We start from the raw sequence: 22,610 nt of genomic DNA, 5'->3' as shown, positions 1-22,610 counted from the left end.
TTGCTCCTTAACTGTTTGAGCAGAGGGAATCCCAGGAGTAACAGAATGCATATATGTGCACATAACGTATTTTTTAACATTAGGATTCCTATCAAATTTGCATTTTTAGACCTTCAAGTGAACCCTTCATTGAGGGAATATTCACCTGTGAGTATGTTTCATATTGTTATTCTCTCTGTGTTTATATCTGAAACTAAATTACACACTGGTTTCCTTAGGGACATATCCAGTCTTTATGGCTGTATCCTGTTTACTGCAGCTGCTGTTGTTGCATCAAGTCACATTTGCAGTTGCTTTCACTTTTTTCCTATGTTTTCAAAAAAGGTGCACAGGTAAGGTCACCTAAGAGCATTGCCCTTGATGAAGTCCTAAAGTTAAAAGCAATTAAGCAGACTTAAATTGAAGATGAAACCGTAGATAAAAATCTCTGATCTGGGAGGACATATGCAGCTTCTGATTTTCTAATGAAGCTGCAGTTTTTCTGTGTTTCAGCTTGCAGCAGGATCTGTTCACTTTTTGTCACACTCTTTACAATGTCAAATTGTGTATCCCTTTGCTAATAGAACCCCCTGGATGGCAAATGGTGGATTGGAAAATAGTGTTTGGAAAGAAAAATTATTTTACTATTTCAGTATTTTTAGTATTTCAGTATTTTTATTCAATTGAAATTTAATTTCTTTTTATTTTTCTTCCTCATATTTTTTATTCCATATTTTTAGGTCAATACATTTGTATTACCATATATCCTTTAGCAAACATTTCCCTGGGATGTCTATGACCAAGCTTCTCCTGCAGAAGTGTCTCTTAATAATTAACAAAGTATAACACCCATGTTTCAACTAGAAAAGCTTTGGGTTATGATTAAAATCTTATCATGGTGCACCATGTTGCTTATATAATTGAGGTGTTTGCATGAATTATCTATTCCCATGCAAATCTAAATTTCTAGCTACTCTTTATATTTTAATTCCATGTCTGTAACATTTCTTTCTAACATTTTTTCTTAGTATGCTTCATGCAGGGTGACACAACCCTCAAGCATGAAAGGTTTTACAACATTTTGTCCAATAATGCAGCATTTAAGAAAACATTGAGTTGAATTTATTGAAAAATGAAGCACAGAAAAATGTATCTTCACCCCTCTACTCCTGTATTAGCTCTGCAGTAGTGAACAGAAAAATATTTTGATAAAGAAAACTAAGAGACAAGTGCATAATAAAAGGCAATCTGGGTTATTTACTAGCCAGATATCTAATACTTAAACATTGAAATAATATAAACCTTTCTAGCAGACATCGAGATAAATATAAAATACCTAAATGAGACTGTATTATCATGGTTTAAAATATTTTGATTTCTTTAAAAACCTACTGCATAAAAATTTTAACGTTAAACTCCACAACTTAACTGACCATTAAATTTCATTAACATAATAGTGCGTAAGTTCACATTATAAAGTGTGAAGTACATAAGTGAAGAATAAAACTCATACCAACAACTTTACACTTTGTATTTACAGCAACCTTAATTCTTAGTAATTTATTGCTGCATTGAGTTTGTGCCCCCTTCAAGCTCCCAAACTAACACCTACATATGACATTTATGCTAACAAATTTTGGTCCTGCTGAAAAAGAGGAGGGAGGACCTTGACACACAGAGTGGGTAGGTGATAAGGAGCAAAGTTTGACATCTACTCACTACTCTACTCTGTAGGTTGTAGACACCACTCAGTGACCCTGCTAGGCTTGTTATAGAAAGGATGCTGCTTGTGTTGTAACAAAATCTCATTTTCTGAGCTCAACTGCCATGGAAAATGCAATGCCATGAATGCTTGTGTTAGAGAAATCACTTGTAAGAAGAGGAATTAATTCAGAGATTAGATGTATTTTTTTTATGGTTTGTTTTTCTTAAATTATCTAGCCAGAAATTTCCTAATATAAAAGTTTATCTGATGAATATTTGAAATTCAAAACAAATAAGTAGCATGCAGGAGGCTGCCAAACCTAAAGATCAAATTTGAAACTATAATCTATCGATCAAAATTCAACTTTTGAAACAGATAATGAGAAATAAGCAAAATTAATATAGATGATTTCATCATTCTTAACCTATTCATTAGAATATTTCATTAAGTCTAACTGCAACCTTACTGACATTTATACAGTTCTCCATTAAATAATTTTATGTGTCCCTTAGAATATGTAGCTCCTAAATGTAGCATATACTCAAACTAGTTCTCAATATTTAAGATCTGAAGATAAGGATATCACAGGACCAATGTGCAACACAGAACTGATTTCAGCTATTACTTGACAAGAAGAAAAGAAAATCATTGAAAGGCATCCCATTAGGAGGAAAATGGGCCCAGTAATCCATAATCATGATTCAGTAAGTAAAGACTCAACAAATCTCTCATGGCAAGAAGTGTTTGTAAAGACAGGTGGAGAATATTCTGAAAAATACTAACTCATTACAGTTAGCAGGAGAGCTGGCAACTTAGAAGGTCAGAGGAAGAATAGATTCAGAAGCAGTTCAGCAGGATCCAGGAATTAATTTTGTACAAGAATCCAGGAAAACACCTGACCTTGCCCTGACAGGCCACTAAGGGAAACAGAAAGAGCCCAGCTGGCGTGGCCAATTATTGCACTCTCAGTGTGCTCTGGGTTGTTGCATGGCCTCAGGTGCCAACATGAGAACGTTCCTCAGTCGACCAAACTGTGCATCCACAGCAAATAGAGCTGGAAATGTAAATCCTACCTGGCCATACCCACTGCTTCCTCACTGGTGTTGAGGCCTTTCCTGAAGCACAATTAGAAATTACATTCCTGCCATATTTTAGACTGATGAGATCACAAAAAAGACAAAGAAAGGTGAAGCGGGATCAATTTAATGCTGACTCCCTTATTATATGGATGGAGATTTTCTTATGTGAAATGGAGAAATTGTCTTATTTGTGGAGCTGGCTGCAACAGAAGGGACATTGGACCAAGGGCAATGCAGGCAATGGATGTGACAAGTGCTGCTTTGGAGAAGCTGTCAGTCTTTGGAGAAAAAAAAGGAAGTATAAGGCTTCTTGATATAACACGAATATGTAAGGAATCTGAGATATTGTTCCCCATTTCCTTGAAAATTACATTGGACAGTTGTCAGAAGTTTTCTCCTCTTTGTCTCTCATCTAAATTAAGTACGTAATTGATCTTTAAAAAAAAGGAAAATTCTGACAGGCAAATCTTTCTATTTTTTTCCTTAATGTGTCTAATCTTTTCAAGTTCAAAGCATTCCAGTGGAAATCAAACATAATTCCTTTTTTAGAATCCTGCTTATTAAGCACACTGTTTAAAAGATGGGCTTTGAGTAGATAGCAATTCATTTTAGCTATCAGGAGCAGCTGTAAAATCTACTTTTTAATGGAAGATTTGGCATATACTCTATAAAATAGGACCATATTGTATAGATGTCACTCAACTTTGTAAAGCTTATATTGACTATGTAATTTTTCATTCATTTACTTCAGTTGTTAAGTGTAGCCAGGCTACATTTAACAACTGGAGTAAAATGAAGCTAATAGAAATGAAGTAAAATTCAAGCAAAAATAGCATTTAGCTTACAGTAAATGTAACAACTTCAGCTACAATAAAAGTAAAATATTTAAGGTTATGTAATTATATTCTGCTACACTATAAATACATTAACTCCTTGTACAGTACCAAAAGTTTACTTTTTCACACTGTTGCCTATAAAAACAGTTCATATATTAATCTCCTAGTCCCAGAGCTGGAAAGCAATGACTAGCTGGATTTATTAGATTTTAAATGTTGCTATGTTCCCTATAATTAAGAAAACAAGAAAGTCAGATTCCATCCAAAATTCTTACCCAGCTCATTACCTGCGTAACACATTTTAAGACTTAACCTGCACAAAAATTATCCTTGCATTGTTTAACCCCTCTGTAATGCTTAACACTACATACTCTTCATGAGCATCTGCACTGAATGAATTTGAAAACAAAGCTAAGGAGCATTACTTTCCACTTAACCACGAGCAATCTCCCATCAAGAGGACCAGGTGTTGTGCAGGCACCCAAGGAAGCTGCTCTCCACCCTCCACAACAGGCGCTATGTTTATGGAGGGAAAGAACATGGTTTCCCTCACTCACTGCCCCAAATCAGAGGCTACAGCCCTGCCCTCAGCTCCCACACCAGCTAGGATACACTAAAATTGCTGCTGAGTACTTATAATTCATTTAAAAACAAATTAAATCGCCTTCAGTTGCTCCTCATGTGAGGGCAGTAACTCCCTGCTGACAGATGGTAATGAGGAGCAGACCCACGATATCTTCTTTGAGTGCTCTCGCTCAGTCAGCAGGAACACATCTGTTTATAACCTCTGCTTTCATTATAAAAGTAGTTAAAGGCTCAAGATTTCTCATTTATTTACACTCTGAGTTTAAATTTTAGTGACAAGTTTTGGAACCAAGGCTTCACAACCCTACAAATCATAAAGAAAATCTCTGCGCTTGGACAAACCTCTAAGAAATATCATTTAGGTTTTTATGCCAGACAGCATGAGAATTTACATCACATAGAGGCAAACTGAAAAGTATTGTACTTTTTCTTTCCTTCACAATAGTTTCAATTTTGCTATGCAGAGTTCAGAATTGAAAGACAGGAAAAATCCCATAATAACTATGCTTTTAAGATGCAAAAATAATACTTTTTTTTTTTTATTTGGTAGATAGGTTTACTGTCAGCCATACACATGGTTTTCATAGCTTGCTCACAGCTTCACTCACTACATATACATAATCATACATTATTTATTTATGGTTCTCCATGTCTCTCTCTGCTCCATCTGACAGATATTTCCTACTTCCTTTTGTGCCTTGTACTTATCTACATTCTGCAGAAGAAACAATTAACCCAAGTGATTTTCTCAGAACAGCATCTCTTCACTTTTTATCTTAGCAGAATTTAATTCAGATACATTAATTTATCCAGTGTCTAAGTTGAACAAAAGTAAAAGAATCATGGCGTTAATCTGTTTGCTTTTACAATGAAAACTCGGGGGTCTAAGCTGTGTTGAAATTCTGCATGGCTAAACAACAATTGAAAGGGAGATAAAAAATAAGACAACAAAGAAGTGTGTTTATAGAAACTGGCCTGCAAGATCTCCAGTGTGACATAGGAAAAGAATGAAGGATCTAAAACTAGCAAAAATGCATATCACAAGCTGATACATTAAATGCAAAACAAATATTCTCATTGGAAACTACAATGTGGATGAGAGTGAGCAAGTGGAGATGCCTTGTCCTTGGAGCTAGCTCACTGCATAGCTGATTTATAGATAGAGGCTCACACGGATCTTCTCAAGGACTCAAAGCTGTGCTCCCAAGAATCCAGCTTTGTCCTCAGCAGGACAAAGTTCAGTGAACTGCTATAATCTGTATAAGAAAATAAGCTTGGCTGGGAAATAACTTGGAAGGTTTCCTTTGTGGGAAGCACTGAGATGAAAGACTACTGTATTTTTGCAGAAGCATTTTAAATCTTTCAAAAGAATGGGCACAGCAAGATGGTAAGAAGGCAGACACTATTAACTGGCAAGCTAGATACACGGAGGAAGAATAATGTCAAAGTTTGGTACAAATATAGAAGTCACACCTCCTAGATTTCAACACATTCACGATGGCAGGACTACTGAATATTTTTTTAGAGAGAAAGTATGTTGCAGACTTCAATCCTACTCCTCCTTTTTAATCCGAGGCAACAGAGATCTCCCAACAGTGAGTAATGGACAAGTTTGGAGAGCAGAGGATAAGAGACACACAAGAGAGATGCAAACATGGTTCAGGGCCGAGCTGCTTAATGTCCCTTGTGCCCTGGGAGGACAGACACTGCAGAGGGATTTGATCCTGCAGCGTGACCAAATACTTCTTCTGGTGCTGAAAAATGGAAAGTAGACACTTAATTTTGTTACCTGTCACTGCTTTGGAGAAGCTCCTCTATCTGTTTGATTGGAAGATAAGAATATGCATGTGCATGCATGCACACGTGAACCCCTTTCATCAGGGGTTCAGCTCTGCTAAAATCTGATCTAACCTGAATTACAATGTAAAAACCCGCAGCCTCCCTACCTTTATTATCTGCCTTTTTTAGAATTTGAGACCTTTTTTTTAATCTTTAGACACATATTCAGTAGTCTTTGAGGTGTGCATTTCTTCCATTTGCTTTTCAGGTTTCTAATGTAGAGTAATTGCCTCTTTTGTCTTCTAAAAACTTAAATTTAGAAATTTTAATGAATCCCTAAAACATTAATAAAGAGCACAGACATGCCTGTGCCTGCTTCTTCCTTTCCATTTTCTAGGTTGCACTGCAGTAAGAGCAGGATCAAGGTCTTCAAAGAACAGGGCTGATTAAACTGAAAACTATATTTTTATAGTCCTCTCCTTCTGTAATCTAATGAAACCTTTACATTCTGTACTAGACATAAGGAATATATCAAGGAGAAAAAAGATCAAAACAAAAAGGGTTGGATAGAATGTGTTTTCAAGCAGTTTTACATGTTTTACCCCAGAGGCAAAGGAGAGGGTTTTTTAACTCAGTAGCACCTCATGGTCTGAGCAAGTGCTCGGTGCCCTGGCAGCCATGTCCACCTGCAGCTTGGGATACTTCTGCTGTCCTGGAACACAAAAACTAGATTTCCTCAGTTTGCTGGGGAAGAGAAAGCTGGGGCTGAATTCTGGTCTAGCTTGTGGTCTCCATAAGGAGGGAAGCACATGAAAGGGTGGAGGGAAATGCAGCAGCTGATGCAAGGCCATTGAAAGGCAATTTCCATGAGGATGACACTAGGCCAAGAAAGAATCCAATGCCAAACACCAGGAACAGCTGAAGCAGGTTGTACACTGTTGATAATTATGTTGTCCATGGCAATGTTGCCTATCCAAATACAATTTGAAACAAAAAAATCCCCAAAACCAACTGGTGTGAATAAGCTCAAGAGGAAATTATTGAAACTTTGGAAGCAACTAGTTGCTACAGATTAATCAAGTGTATACAAATGAAATTTTAACCAGGAAAATCACAGGTCTTGAAGATACCTAACCATAAATAAACATTGGTGCTGAAGACTTAGCATGAAGTACTGCCTGATTTACGGATTATTGAGCGCAATATCATCACAAATGGGAAAGTGATGAGATAAAACACTTAAGCATCAAGGGAAAAACAGACAAAATGAAAGCCAGTAAAATGTGGAGCAAATCTGGTTAATGAAGAGGTCTAACACAAATATTCTACATTGATGACAGAAATAAAACTGTGTAAACATGTACACAGTGTTACCTGTATTTTCTTAGCCTTCATGAAGTTGTTTTAGAGAATTAACAACTTATAGAAAACTAATGCCTCAAAGACTAAAAAAAGAGTGTGTTTATTTTAAAAGCCAAAAAGGTACAGAAAAAAATTTGTTGTTTGCAATATGAAATATGAGTGATGAGAATGAATGAAAAAGAAATGATTGAAGATAGCTGGAGAAGGCAGTAGATATATCAGCTCTGTAAGATGCATTAAAACTTGACCGCTTTGTTTTGCATCTCAAGGAGAGCAAGTTTTTCTATAAAAGATGTGGCTAAATTGAAACTTTAATTAAACTAGTAATATATGACAGATGTACTTGACCCCTTAACCAAACTATCAGTAATTTGGTACAGGCTTCAAAGCAAGTATAGACCTGAGCTGTATCCAGGCCAAGAACTCCTCTAGAAACTCCCGAAGGGGCAGAGTGACCCAGAGAGCATTGATGCACATGAGCTTGGAACATGGACTGTGTGAGTCATGCATGCATACCGGGTGGCTTTTCCAAGGGTCTTTATCAAAGAAGGCTGTGGGTACAAGGAGGTTCACACATACCCTTCCTCCTGTATTAAAGTTGACTACAGGCCAACCACTTTATCTCATGGCTTTGACAGCCTCAGGGAGCCACCTCAGGGAGCTCTCCCTACTGGGCAGCGTGGCTGACCTCCCCTTGCCCTGTGACAACACTCATGGTTATTCCTTGAGGCAGAGACTTTTCTACAAACCAGTCTTTGGATGAGTCCAATTTGAATTCTCTAAACTGCAACTGGACTGCACAGCAGTGATTCTCCCCTGGAAATAAGACTCCATTCAAGGACAGAGATTCTTTACCTGAGACTAAGAAATCCTTCCTTACCCAAGGTGGAGAGACCCCTTACTTATGGATCCTTGGTAAGTGGCTGGTAGCATGCTGAATAAACATTAATGAAATCCATGTAGTTAATTCCTTTTAGACATATGCCATAGTCCAAGTCTGAGACTAAGTCTGGACCTAGCCACAGCTAAGCTCCATCAGGACTTTAGAAAGCAAGGGGGTCTGCTCTGAAACTCATGACACATTGGGAGGGTCTACCTTACCCTTTGGCTCTTTGGTCAATGTGTAAATCATTTGAAATAGATTCAAACTTGATTTTCCTTTGTATAATGTAGTAACTAATAGAGTGAACCTTGCCATTGAACTTTACTGAGATGCACTTTTATAAATTCATATTAAACCCATGCTTGTTAATACCTCTGACAGGAATTCTTCAGGCAATCTGAATCACTCATTTGTGACAAAGTAGTGTAGTTGGCAGGATCCTAAATCAGGATCCATGGCATAATGCTACAGTTGTTTATGGCTATTAAAATGGTTTTCAAAGTGAACAAATTATATTCCATTGAATTTTTAAATGGCCTAGAACAGAAGACTAAAAAGAAGGAAGCAAAACCATCATTAACCATTTCAGTCAATTACACCTGGCTGCTGGGTGGGAGTGGCACAGACAGAGGTGCCAAGCACAGCATTCTGTGCCTCCCCTCCCCTCCAATCTCCCCTCCCCATAATGGCAAGTCATGCCATGTGAAAGAGAAAAGGAGGATCTTTACCTTCATGTTAGTGCCATAAACTGAGTCTTACATGCCAGAGAATTGACTTGCTTTCCAGCCTGTCTCTGGTAGACTGCCCCTCCTTCTTGATAGAGCTTTCCAGTTTCTTTGTGACTATTCCATTATTCATAGCCAAATGCAAACATCAGAAAACTTACAAGATTAAAGCAAGAGTAAACCAGCTTAGCCAGGTATAACTGAACCTCTGAACTGCACCACAGAATTTCCTTCATGCATAACTCAAATACTTGTTCTCAGGCTGCTGTGGAAGTTCACCCTGTTGTAAAAGTTGCAACTGAAGTGCCACTGCAAGAGCCTTCACTAACCAAATGCCTTCAGTGACACTAGTTGAGCTTGCAAAGTGTTTTGAGAGTATAAAGAGGAGCCACGGAAAAAGGTGTATTAAACAACATCCATGTCTGTTACTTGCACTACAGTGTTTATAGCTGGCATTGCATCATCTCTTTCCTTCAGAGGTAGGATAAGTAGTTCAAAGCACATGTTACAGGTAAAGAACTCAAAAGAGAATAAAATGACCATTACCATGTATTAAACCGTCTTTTTTTGTTGTTGTGTGGTGGCTTTGTTTAGGGCATGAGAAGCAGGTATTTCCAAATTGTGATTTTTTAAAAAATGTCCTTCTCATTTGTTTTGCAGACACATCTTTTAAAGCATCTAGCTTAATTTAGGAGCTAAACTCAAAAAGATTAGGCTTTAGGAGCTAAAGTTACAAGTTGCCCCTTGTAATACCTCAGCTATGGACTTGACCAAGTAGTGTCCCTAAAGGAATTCATAATACTGAGTATGTGCATTCAAAACCATTATAAATTATTAAAATTATTAATTAATTACATTATTACAAGCCATTAAAATTATAGGGTTAAAAAGCCCCTAGTGTATCACATTTACAACTGCAATTCAGAATGTTGGGGGTTTGGTTTTGCAAAACCTGCCACACATACACACAGAGGGCAATGGCACAATTTAAATTATAATCCAGGTACCTCAAAGCTTTACTTCATTTGCAGGTGACTTATAGCAGCATAAACCTAAACAACTTACAAATCAGGACATCCTACTGTGTTTTTAGATAACTAGCACACTTCTGTGAAATACATTGCAGGTTTTGTTCCTTTTTGTCCTTCCCATTTAGATACTATAGGAGCAGTTCACAATCATTTAAGAAAATTACTAACTCTCCTGTTAAATAAGAAATGAAAAGAGATGGAATGAATTACTATTTATACTCACTTGATATAATACGGCACTTTGTTTGGTGAGATTGCCCTCTCCCAGGGGCCTTGGACAGAAGCTGTTAATAACAAACAAACAAACAAATAAATAAATAACTGCACACATACATACAAACATACCTAGAAGAGAAACGTGGAGGTCAAACAGGAAAGACAACGTTAATCTCTAGAATTACAATTTTACACTCGGCCACGTTGATACAGGTCTGTTTGCTCAGTTGCCTGTGAAGGCAGGAAGGATTAACCTGCTGCTCTGAAACTTCCATCCTAATCTGAGAGAAATTGAACTCATTCAGCTGCAAAGATAAATACAAAAACTCCTTGAAAGCTAAGCTCACAAAACAGATACGAAGCAGAGCAAGCAACATATCTTTATGGTGTGCTCTCTTGTAGGATTCCTCCTGCTAAGGTGCATGACTGGATTTTCTTCTATTTCTTTCCTTGTGTGGTCATCACTTCCCATCCTTCTAAGAACAGAATTAGGCACTTGTTTACATTTTATGTTGAGTGAGATTACACTGAGAGGCCATCTAAGTATTTTGTTTGTTGTTATTCTCTTGCTGACTTGTTCTAAATGGTGGAAATTTTTATTTTTATTTCTCCACATTAATAATTGTGTCTTACTGTCTTCCAATAAAAGCAAATAATGGAGAAAATGACAGTATGATCACAACAAATAGAGAGGAAATAACTTTGCTCATTCTTGGCTATCATGGTATTATATGTCAACATCATCTTACAAGACAATGAAAATATTTTGTAAAAGAAGTTTTTATAAAACTCATTTCAGAAAATAATTATAAATTATTTTTTACTAGAGGTAGAGATAATTTATAGTTTAGGCCACAATCAGGGAGATAATTTTTTTATTAGGAGTTTCTTATCTGTCAAACAAATTAGAACCAAGAATTTTCTTTCTTTAATACAATTATTAGAACAGAAAACATATGAAAAGTAATCTAATGGAGGAAAAAAAAAAAAAAAAAAGCCTGTTTGCTTCACCCAGTATAACCCTTCTTTTTAGTGACCCCTGCTGTTCACGAAGGAATGCAACTGTTACCAGGACAACTAGGAATTAGCTTGACCATTTGGCTCTTTCCCTCTGTTACTCAAAATAGATACTTTAAAAATGCCACTCCCAACCTGCTTTATCCAAATCAACAAATCACAATCCATACAAATAATAACTACCAATATACATATTTCATCTATTTTGTACCAGAAGTCAGTCTGTAGAATGAAGTATAGTTTCTCTCTCTTGCCCACCTATTGGAGTATGGACAAGAGTTTGAGAAAGGAGATGAAATGTGTTTTTCAAATTGCTGTATAGGGAAATCTGACTACTTTTGCACATGAATTGTGAAGAAGGGTTGGGGGGAGACTAGGTATTCCACTGAGGGGACACAAATCAGCCATGGGAGAAACTGGTGCCATTATAGATGGTCTTTTGGAGAGGAGAAGGAAGAGCTGGTGGGAGTCAGGATACAGGCTGGGGAGAGGGTGAATGGATTTCATATAAATTTTGGACAATGCTAAGAAGCAGGGAAAAGAAGGAATATGTTTGGAAGAATCATAGAATGCTTAGGATTGGAAGGGACCTTTAAGATCATGTAGTTTCAATTTGCCCACCAAGGGCAGGGAATCTCCTTTTAGAACAGGTTAATCAGAGCCTCAACCACAATGGGGAGTCCACAACCTCTCTGGATAACCTTCCAATGCCTCACCACTCTTGCAGTAAAGAATTCCTTCCCAACACCCAATCTCAACCTATCCTCCTTCATCTTAAGGTTGCTTGTCCTGTCACTACATGCCCTTGTGAAAAGTCTCTCTCCATAAATATGATAATCCTGTTTCAGATTGCTGGTGGCCAAGGAGTTCCAAAAATTCTACCTCAGCATCTCTGCACATTCTGCTGTTGCCTTCAACCCCCAGCCAGCCATTTGTAGCTAAGCTGTCATTGCTTTCCTATTACTTACATTTACACAGATTCATGTTCTTAAAAGAAGAAAAGTAAATTTCAAAGGTATGAACCATGAGAATCAGTAAGTATCAAAATGTGCAAGAAACAGAATTTTAATTACAGTGTTAGATCTCTTGGAAAACTAGCACAGTGCACTGCCATTGAAGTCTGTGGCATGACCCATGAACACAGGACCAAAAAAAACATATGCACTTTCTAATACAAATACTCAAATATACACCTAATTTATATATGATCAAATAATCCTTCTTGGGCCAGGCACTGCCCTTTGGTTCTGTGTTTGCAGACTGCATGGCTGAAGAGCTGTGGAGGCCAAGGCTGCTGTCCATTGAGCTGCTCGTCCTGGTAGCACAAGCTGCAGCTGCTCAGTTTCTGTGCTCTGCTACAGCCTCAAAGATGTAAAGATACAATCTGTTATGTGATTTGTAGAAATGTAAAAAGTATCAAAAATAGAATATCATGTAATGTTTTGATGTTAAAAATTTCAAAATAACTATTAACCCCATTTTCAGGTTCATACAAAATTCTTAACCATGATGCTTAAATGTTCTTTCTACTTGTTAGAAGAAAAACTGATGTAAATATAATTTTGGTGGCTGATCCAATATTCTCCATTCTAGATGGCAGTAGGAAACAAAAGCCAAGGCCCTAGAGAGAGATCACAATTTCATTTTACACTATCAGTTACTATGTGATTTCTTTACATGCTTTCATTCAGTAATTCTAACCTAATATGGGCTAATGTGTGGTCCATCAACCAGTTCTGAAATGCTTACTCAGTGACAATTCTAGGGTTCTTACCCATGGCAAATGGCATTGTCTGAGGAATAATTCAAATCAGATTACAGTAAGTTATCAGTTTTGAAAACAAAATACCCTTCAGTATTAGCTAAAAATTGACCTTGTTGCATATTTCTCTCCCGAGCAATCATTAATATTCCCAATGGGAATGCTACCAAGTTACAGTTGTTCCACTTTAAGATTTGTTTTTAATTCAATAGCTAAAGGACAGGATAGAATGCTGCATATTTTTCAGAAGATGTATTTCATCTGTTGCTTCTGAATTAATCTGGGTAAAAGCTTTGCAGTCATAACTTATTATCAGAGAATCTTACATATAATAGTGTTCTTGATCCATTAGAAGAGGAACAAATACTTTTGCTTTCATGAGAGCTCAGTGCTATAGGAATAACAAACAATTCTGTGATATTCTGCATAATTGGATTTAGAATTCCTTCAAGAGGTTGCTGTGAAGCTGTCTATAATACACTTCTGGTTTCCTGGATGATTCTAACCTTGCATAAATTTGAGTTGACAAAAAGTGCAGTACTTTTTACAGCTATACACAGGGAACAATCATTTCATTTTTGGCAGAAGCCCAGAAGCTGAGACCAGCTGTTTCTTATCTTTGGTTATCAGTACAGGTTTACTGTCCATTACAAAACTAGTACAGGTAAATGGTTAAGTCCACCTAAATGTCTTGCTAGCAAAGACTTTTTTAGTATATATGCTAATATATATACTAAAAAATAATATATAATAAATAGTAGTATCCCTGTGTGCTACAGCACTCAAGAAGCAGACATTTCCTGTTTGCTGAGAGTAATTCCAAAGTATTTTATTGCTCAAGCTTGCACAGTGTAAGAACCCATTACCATACACCCAGCTACTTTCAGTGATGTTGTAACTGAAATTAAATACCACCATGAAATACAGGGCATTTTAAGAGCGAATTTAAATTTCCCTACACTTTATTTGCATTGGCATACATTTTAATGGTTACCTAATTTTTGAGTTTTATTCCTTTCTGTAGGTGTTCTAAGAGCTGAGACTTGTTTTGCCTGTGAACACAGCTCTTGATGGTAAGCCGACATTCTTACTTGTTGGCAGAATGTGTAGTGAAATGGTGGCATGCTGGCTCTCTGAACTTCAGTACTGTTTTAATCTATGCAGGGATCTGAATGAAATATTAAACAGGATGATAGTAGTTAATACTACAAAAATAATCTTATAAATATTTCACTTTAGCAGTGCTAACATAATGAAAAATACATGTATGTTTACCAATGGTAAACTATTTCTCCTTCAAAGATTAAATTTGGTATGTCCACACTTAAATGTTACTCTCAGTGGTCCTTATTTAAATAGTCAGCACAGACTTTTAGTCACCATATGAGTGTACATTTTCAGTTCTAAAAAAAAAAAAAATCTTTTGACTTAATTTTCACTGAGGGGTTTTGGACAGAAACCACAAAGAAGCATTGTGTAGTGTTCATACACTGTTACATATATGCTGTCAACTATTTTTTTCTCACTTTGTTAGAAATTTATTGTATTTATTATATATTCCTTTCAGCATCGTGGTAGTTAAAGATGAGCTCATTTTTACATTCACATTATCTTGTTTAGTGGCCATAGTGTCTGGACCTCAGCAAGGTGCTGAATTATGTTCACATTTCACATATAATGATAATCATTCTCTGATTCAGCCTGGATATTCTATGTACATGATCTATGTGACTTACACTGTTCTTACCTAGCATTATCAGCATTAATACCTTAATACAAACATAGAGTTAATAAACTGTTTATTTATTCACATAAAGTTTGTTTTGATGCCAATTATTTTCACTGCAGCAAAGTATGAATTTTGTGACTTCAGATAAAGGCAGGCAGGGAGAAAAAAATGATGAAATTATCTTTACATCAGGAAAAGACTCTGATTCCCCAAGAACCAGAATTTCCCATGTGTGTAAGCTACCTTAACTTTTGAAAGAAGATTGATTGAGGACTACATTTTTATTATTTTCAGATAACACATTACAAATGAGAAAATACTTCTCTCCAGAGACTATAAGCAGGTCATGCTTTTCCTCCTTAGAGAATATGCTGAAGCAATATTTCCCCACCATAATCAGTGCATGATGCAGGCTGGCAGGATGCCACCTCCAAAATGTGCATGGCAGTGACACAATAGAAGTGTTTTCATAACCTGCAAGCTCTTTGAGATCCTTTGCAACTAATGTCACTATATACCTGTAAAAGATAGGGTTTTTTTCAGCAAAGATTTAGATCGATTTCTAAATTATGTGAATTTTTTATTGCTCTAGGTAAGACTGATGAACGATCAGACCATGTTGTGTAGCACTGAGGTCTAATATTGCATGAGGTAGCTGAGAAACTGATGCCAGAATACATCGACCACTCAGCCGAGAAGCTACAAGATGAAAACATCAATCCAAACATGCCTTTTGTAAGGTCTACACAGCTTGGGATCTATTCTTCTTCAAGCCCCAGCTGCCCATGGGGATGGATTCATGGGCATTTTGGAAATAGAGAGCCCTCTCCCAGCTTGGATTCTGCCTTTCTTAAGTCCACCCTGGAATATCGTCAGCACCGTCTGTCGCTGTAGCACATGTGCAGATGTTTACCAAATGCACCATATTTAGAGCACGTGTAACCAGAGAAGAAGTCATCTTCAATGACGAAAAATCTCTAAGAAGAGATTTTTAGTCATTAAAAACTTCAACATGTGATCAGAGTCAATTATGACAGTCATTTTAGAAGAGTTAAAAGAGGCTTTTCCATCCTGCATTTCCTGCTGGAATTTTTATGGCCAACTTCAGATTTATCACCTGCAGCTTAGGGTCAACATTATATGGTAAGACCTAAATAATGCACACCTTTAATCATGAACAGTGTTTCCAGAAGTTTCCAAGTGCCACTTTGTATAGTGAAATATAAAATCCACCTAATGCTCATTTTCTTAAATGTCACACGACTGTAAAATGGCAAAAATACAAGAATCTACTTGTTTAATAGCAGAACACTGAATGAAATAGAGCAAAGAAATAAAGATAGAGTTTGTAATGGCTCACATACCCCAAGATACAGGAACTCCACTTTGCTAACTTCTGTTACACTCTTATGCTCTTAACTTGAGTCTCTAAAACTGGTTGATCAAATGAGGTTATAAAATGACCTAATCAAGTTGGTGGTGATTTATGGCGAATGAAATTAGATAAATAGAAAAATAAATATTTGGTAAATATTCCATGTCTTACATAACAGAACAGAAAAATTCCGATATACATATATAGAATATCCCTGTTGTATCATAGTCCTGGAATTGACAACAAAGGGATGTCCTAAACTGAACACAACATACAGCTCATGACAACATGGGAATGTTGTTAAATTCATTCGAGTTAAACTTGGCAGGGTGAAAAAAATTTAGGGGAGAAGAATCAGTCTTAGCAACATACTAATTCCGAGAGTGGACAAAAGTATAATAGACAATAAATAGGCATCTTTTGAATCTTATTAAGAGCAAAAAATAGTATTTGTTTACTTGTAAATTATGTAGCATTACAGAATATAGGATATTCTGCCACCCAAGGATAAATTACAGAAATTGATTAGGCTGCTATAAAAAAATAAGATAGCATATCTCCTACTCACTCCCTTCAAAAAATCCCTCTCTTCTTTAAAATAAATATTATACAGCATTTTTAAAGAGATGACATATTAAAGCCAAGAACACAAGAGAGACAGTTAGAATTATTATTTGGAACAGTAAGAATTATTATTTGGATTATTTTCAACTCCATTTTAAAATATTTTTTATTGGAATATTTCTTTTCCCCCAAACAAAAATATTAATTACGAGGAAAAATTTATTGCTTCTGGGTGAAGAGAGGGGGAGAACATCATCATTTGAAAACTGACTTTACAATTTTTTTTCAGAAATTTATATCCCAATATATTGTATAGATAGGATCATTTACCACAAAAGTGTAGAAAAGAGGAAAATATAAATATAAAACTTGAATTCAATAAATACTACTTAATTGCAAATTTAAAAAGTTATTAAGATTTCTAGAGAGATTTTTGTGGTTTTCCTGAGAATAATGCATAATGAAAAAATGAAAGCTCACTGTAAAATTAATTCTACTAACTTTATTCCAAAAGTAAGCATAAAGATAATCTCTCAAAATATGGCAATGTTTTACTACTCTTAAAGACCTTTAGCAGTCAGACCAAGGCAAGCACTATCAAAAGCTGTAGCTATGGCCATGATATCCTAAACAAAGGAGAAATGGACTGAAGGCATTTTCTCTTAACTTTAAACCTGATGTACACATCACACAAGTTTTGAGGTTGAATTTGTGTCCAGTGTTCCTAGAAATTCACCATGATAATCACAATGGCAAGACCTCTGAAGTGTATTTGGTTTTGTTGGTACTTGGCTACTTTTTCCTTTTTCAGAAGCACATGTATTTCCTTTACATTTATACTGAATTAGAAAAACAGTTTTCTAGCAATCAGGCTCCTCTAGCTAATATGACAATATTTAAATGTTTATATTATATGAGTACCTTTTCCTAAATACATTTAAATACAATAATAAAATCCCTTTGCTTTCAGAGAGTTCTCAGAGTTAGGCTGATTTGTTTGTGTCCACTTATCCTCTGTCTTTATTCTACTACCAGGTGATATTTTCTATTCAAAACATTTCCTCTGATATGTAAAAATATTAACCCACTTTTCCAAAGGACATGGATGATGGACGGACATGGTCTTCAATGTTTGCTTGTCAAAAGTATCTCTGAAGGACAATGTGATATAATGTATGCAGTGACAAAAAAGGGAGAAAGATACAGTTGCTTGCACTGGAAAATAATCTATCAGATGGATGGGTAAAGTGTCCTAAGAGTCATAGAGCCCTCTCATTTTTAGACTTGGATGTCTCAATTAGCAGGACTCACCCTTTTAAAGACATCTGCCTGTGCAAGAAAGAGCTTCCCTAGTCTTTGCTTTGCATAATAATCTGAGCACTCACAGAAGTCGAGAGAAGTGAGTACTTGACTTCTCTCCCATCTGAAAGGAATTCAGAGCCACATCTCCAGTTTCTCAGGAGAATGGCCTAAATACCTGAAGGAAAACACAAAGGCACAGAATTAAGAAGAAAAAAGACTCAGATCTGAACCTGAATAGCTCTGAGTTTATCCTGAGAAGGAGAGACCTAGGATACACAGCCCAAACCTGTGACTGTATTTTTTATTTTTAAGCAACAATTACCTGCTATAAAATGCAGCAGATGCACTCTGATCACTTACAACACAAACTGGTGGCTCCAGCATTTGCCATCTTTCTGTTTCTGAATGAAAGCTGCTAAGGCGGCCTCATCTTGTGTTGAACTAAGTGCTGCTCTTACTTACAAGTCCAAAACTGAAAGGCACAGTGAGGTATCCTGTTAGGTATCTCCAGGTCCTAGCACAAATTTAGGTATGAGGATTTTACAGTCTGGTACTGACATATGCAGGCAGCAAAAGCTCATAGCCTGGGAAATATGAATCACTAAAATTTGGCTATGGGAATATCAGCCTTTTAGCCTTGCAAACTTAAATGTTCTTTCTGTTCCTTGTATTCCCAGTTTTTTTCATGTTGATGAAAGTCCATGTTGTCTGAGCTTGAAAACCACTGGAATCTTCCAGTCATGATCTTAAGTAATTGCCAGTTATATTGTGAGCACTGCTTCATGCAGTCACTTCACTGACATGCTATACTTGCTGAAAGATGGCTCATACCGGGGCTGCACAGTAAATTACAAGGTTTGCTCATGGTTTTAAAAGATGTAACACCTATTTTTCAGCAATCACCAGCAATGCACATGAATGAACAATCACCAGCAATGCACATTAAGTGTGAGTGATTGCTGAATAGCACTGCAAATGATATTAGAAACAATCTGACATCAATGCTACCTCTCATTTATTGCATATCAAAAAGAGTAATAACTATTGTGACATACATAGGTAGGTCTTCCAACAAGAGACAATGAATCTCATTTTTTGTAAGAGGCAGAATCACAGAGAAAAATAAAGGTGAAGTCAAAACAGTAAAATTATTCCAGAGGAGTCACTGAAGACTTTGGAGCTGGAATTGTGTTTAAAATTTGCAGATATTATTTTTAACACCTCAGTTACTGTATATAATTCCCAAATTAAGTACCACCATCCATGAAAGGATCACAGATTTTTCTTGTAATTACTTTGCTAAATATTTACAAGTTTCTTTTTAATAGAAAGATTTTATTTTTACAGGGTTTTTACACCCTGATTCAGAGAATTCTTATTAAACAGCAAGTTCTTCAAAACCAACAAACTCACTCCAGGAATTCATGATATAAAGTTTTGCCCATGTATTAGATTTATCAGATGTATCTTAACTATTGCTGTGAATGCTGTGTGTCCTCGGCAAGGAATGAACTGAGCTGGAGCTGAGACTGACTCTGTGGACACTGGCAGAGCAAAATGAGTTTGGGGAAAGCATGAAGGTCAGAAGCTCAAGGAGTGAGGTGAGAGAACCCATTAAAAATGCAAAAGGCCCAGAGAGGGTCAAGTTCATGTGAAAAGTAAGGGCCAGTTTTGATAAGTCTTTTATACTTGAGGCAGACTGAAGCCTTAAAGGAGAGAGACACAAGTGGATCCCATTCCTTTGCCACTATCTCTTTAATTTACAACCAGGAAACATGTGAATTATCCCGTGCCACAGCATTGATAAACACTGGCACTTGGTCATTTAAGAGATTAAAGAGTGGAAAAAGAATGTTGAACTGCCTGAAAAGACAATGGAGAGAAACCATATCTAATTTAAAAATGCCACAAATAAGAATACTTTTTTTTTTCCTTTGCTTTTACACTTCTTATCCCTCTAGCTCACACTTTCTTTCCAATCTGTTTCAGAAGCAGCTCTATGAACAGCCCTTAGAACAGGCTGCAAGTGCTTAGAAACAGGGACTACCACTTGATTTCTTGCCTCACAGGGCATGACAAATATGAGGTTCCTGCATCACTCCCCCATTGCTTTTGTTCAAGGTATTCAATAGCCCCATGCAGCTTCAGTTTCAACCAAGCAGAAAAAGACAGATGATGCTATAATTTCTATGTATAAAATAATAAGCATATGAAAAAGTTACCATGACTAGCAGATCATATTTATTTCTTTCAGATAGGAGAGAAATGTAATTCAGTCACTGATTTTATGTGACCTTGACTGCAGTACCAGCCTCTTTGCAGAACTACTTAAAGGTATATCAACTATAAAAGGATAATTTTTCATATAAGAATATAAACAGATATTATTACTTTCACCTTAAGATGAGCAAGCATGTATGGAAGAGGGAAAGTTGATGCTCAGTAGGGAGGATGAACAGATTATTACTGGCATATAAACTAAAAATTTTTCTTACTGACTATAGTTTGCACTGATCTTATGTGTATCTCATCTCCTTAGATAAAAATGCTTTATGAGTTTGGAGCTTATAAAATAAAACCATAAAAATTGCTATGATTAATCTTTTTGGTGCTACTGCCACAGACTGATCAACTTCAACTCTGTCTACCATGTACTGAAACCTAATTTACAAGCCATTAAATTCACCTTCATTTGATCTGTCTGATTCTGTTTGGCAACCTTTATGTCTAACTTGTTCACCCCCAAAAGTACAGCTGCAGAAAAACCACTAGGGCTGGATGACAAAGATTGTGTCACCCTCTTGTGCAGCGCTCTCTCTCCCATAGATGTGTTTACATCTGTGCAGGGAGGCAGCAGAGGTAGCAAAAAAGCATAAAAAGCATGTCAAAGCATGGTATTTTCCCTAGGCATAGTAATAGTACATGCTAGCGGATGTTTTTGGAATTTGATGCTTCTGAAAGATGTGACTGATGTATGTACTGGCAGTTTTCAGTGACTGAACTTTTAGACTTGGGAAGGACTCTGCAGATGTTTTCAGAGCTTCAAATACCTAAATTTGCATGCCTGGGTAACATTATGTATTTGCACACACATCTAAGAGAGAGAGAACAAATAAGCAAATACAAATGCCCATTTTTCTAAGTGATAGTTGGACTAATTCCAAAATCAACACGTTTTCACCTAACTCTTTTTCCTATGGTGATCCTCAAGTGGAATGAAGTGTTGAGAATGATGTGCACAATTTTCTGGCTCTAATTAGTTACAAAGAAGAATAATGTCTTACTGGTGGTGGGTGGGCTAAAAGAGGTGACTAATCATCTCTTAGATTGATCTAGTTTAGCAATAATAAGGCAGAATGGGCCTAGGAAAATTGTCTGACTGCACTCAACACCAGCACAAACACACCTTGATCATTGTTACAATGCAGTGCAGGTCATTCTAGTCTCTTCCAGGCTTGCTTAATTTACCCTACAAATTTATTCTTTCACCAAGAATACACCATGGGTCACAAGGAAAAACAGGTATCTGTAAATATTGTGTTTATGCCACATATTTATAGCTCTTGCATGTTCAGTCTTGACAAGTCTGATTTGCAGTTATGTATCTTGAGCTGATTAAAGTAGTCCCAGTAATCAGGAGTTAAAGAAAAGTGGGTTTGAAACAGAAATAATGAAAATAGGGCTTATTTCTTCATAGGATAATCATTTGTCAAAAGAAGGTTCAGGGTTGAATCAGCCTGCATTAGTCTTATATGGCACAACAGCAACCTTGGCTTTGATTTTGCAGGACATCCTAGTGAGGATTTTCAGTTTCCCATTAAGATCTTCAGTGGGAAAATGGTTAACCTATTAAAATTACAAGGCAGTATCAGCTGAAGAAAAGTTTGTCCTCTATCCCACTGTGAATGTAGCTGTGCAATAATAGTAACATCTATTTCTGATGTCTGGATAGCTTGTCCCTCTGCATGTAGGAGACCATTATCCTGTGACTGTGTTATTTTTTGCTGATATAATCTCTTAAATAAAGCTTTACTGTTTACTTTCCTTAATTGAAGTACAATGGAAAAGACATGGCCTTTAAGAAGCTTCATTTTAGTCACTGCTTTGGAGCTTTGAAGGTGTTTCAAGTTGTCTTTCAGTGTACTTCAAAACATCCTTGATAAAAGAATGCGTGAAGTGGGTGATGAAGGGTGGGAGGTGAAGTGGGAATTTTGCTGGCAATTATATTTTATGCAGAGTTGTAAAAAGTTTACTTAGCTGCCACTCTTCTGCCAACTTTCCCACACCGGTTTTCATCCTCTCACTGCTCTGCTAACAGATCAAATCCTATAAATTTTTTTTCTTGCATGTCTTGTTTTGTCCCTTTTTGAAGCTGAATATGTCTTTAACCAGATAAAATTTGTGTTGTTTTGGGGTTTGTTGGGGATTTTAATCCTTTCTGGGTTAAAATCATCAGAAACTCTTTTTAATATATTTTTTAATTTGCTAGTCCTAAAGGAAACCCCCAATGAAGATGAGCCTTGCAGAACTAGAAGGACAAAGAGACAGAGACTTGATAACGGCAGACATTTTCCTTTTACTCTGGACCTGGACAATATGAACTTACTTAACACTCCTCTGCACCCAGAGGAAAAAAAAAAAGAAAAGAAAACAATTGCAATACAGTCTCAAATAGAAACTC

General features: G+C 36.5%; 1 protein-coding gene across 17 annotated transcripts in view; it reads right to left on the bottom strand.

Annotated features, from left to right (window-relative positions):
* DMD (dystrophin) overlaps window positions 1-22,610 on the bottom strand; it is a 1,045,484-nt gene that overhangs the window by 106,123 nt on the left and 916,751 nt on the right. For all 17 annotated transcript variants that reach the window (XM_068179791.1, XM_068179794.1, XM_068179795.1 and 14 more), the window contains one exon: window positions 10,188-10,248. In XM_068179791.1, the coding sequence (XP_068035892.1) occupies window positions 10,188-10,248 (61 nt within the window). The remainder of the gene's footprint in view (window positions 1-10,187; window positions 10,249-22,610) is intronic.

Source organism: Anomalospiza imberbis, chromosome 2 (assembly GCF_031753505.1).
Source record: "Anomalospiza imberbis isolate Cuckoo-Finch-1a 21T00152 chromosome 2, ASM3175350v1, whole genome shotgun sequence".
NCBI classification, from domain to species: domain Eukaryota; kingdom Metazoa; phylum Chordata; class Aves; order Passeriformes; family Viduidae; genus Anomalospiza; species Anomalospiza imberbis.
The sequence above is the reverse complement of the archived record's forward strand: the minus strand, read 5'-3'. Positions and strand labels throughout refer to the sequence as shown.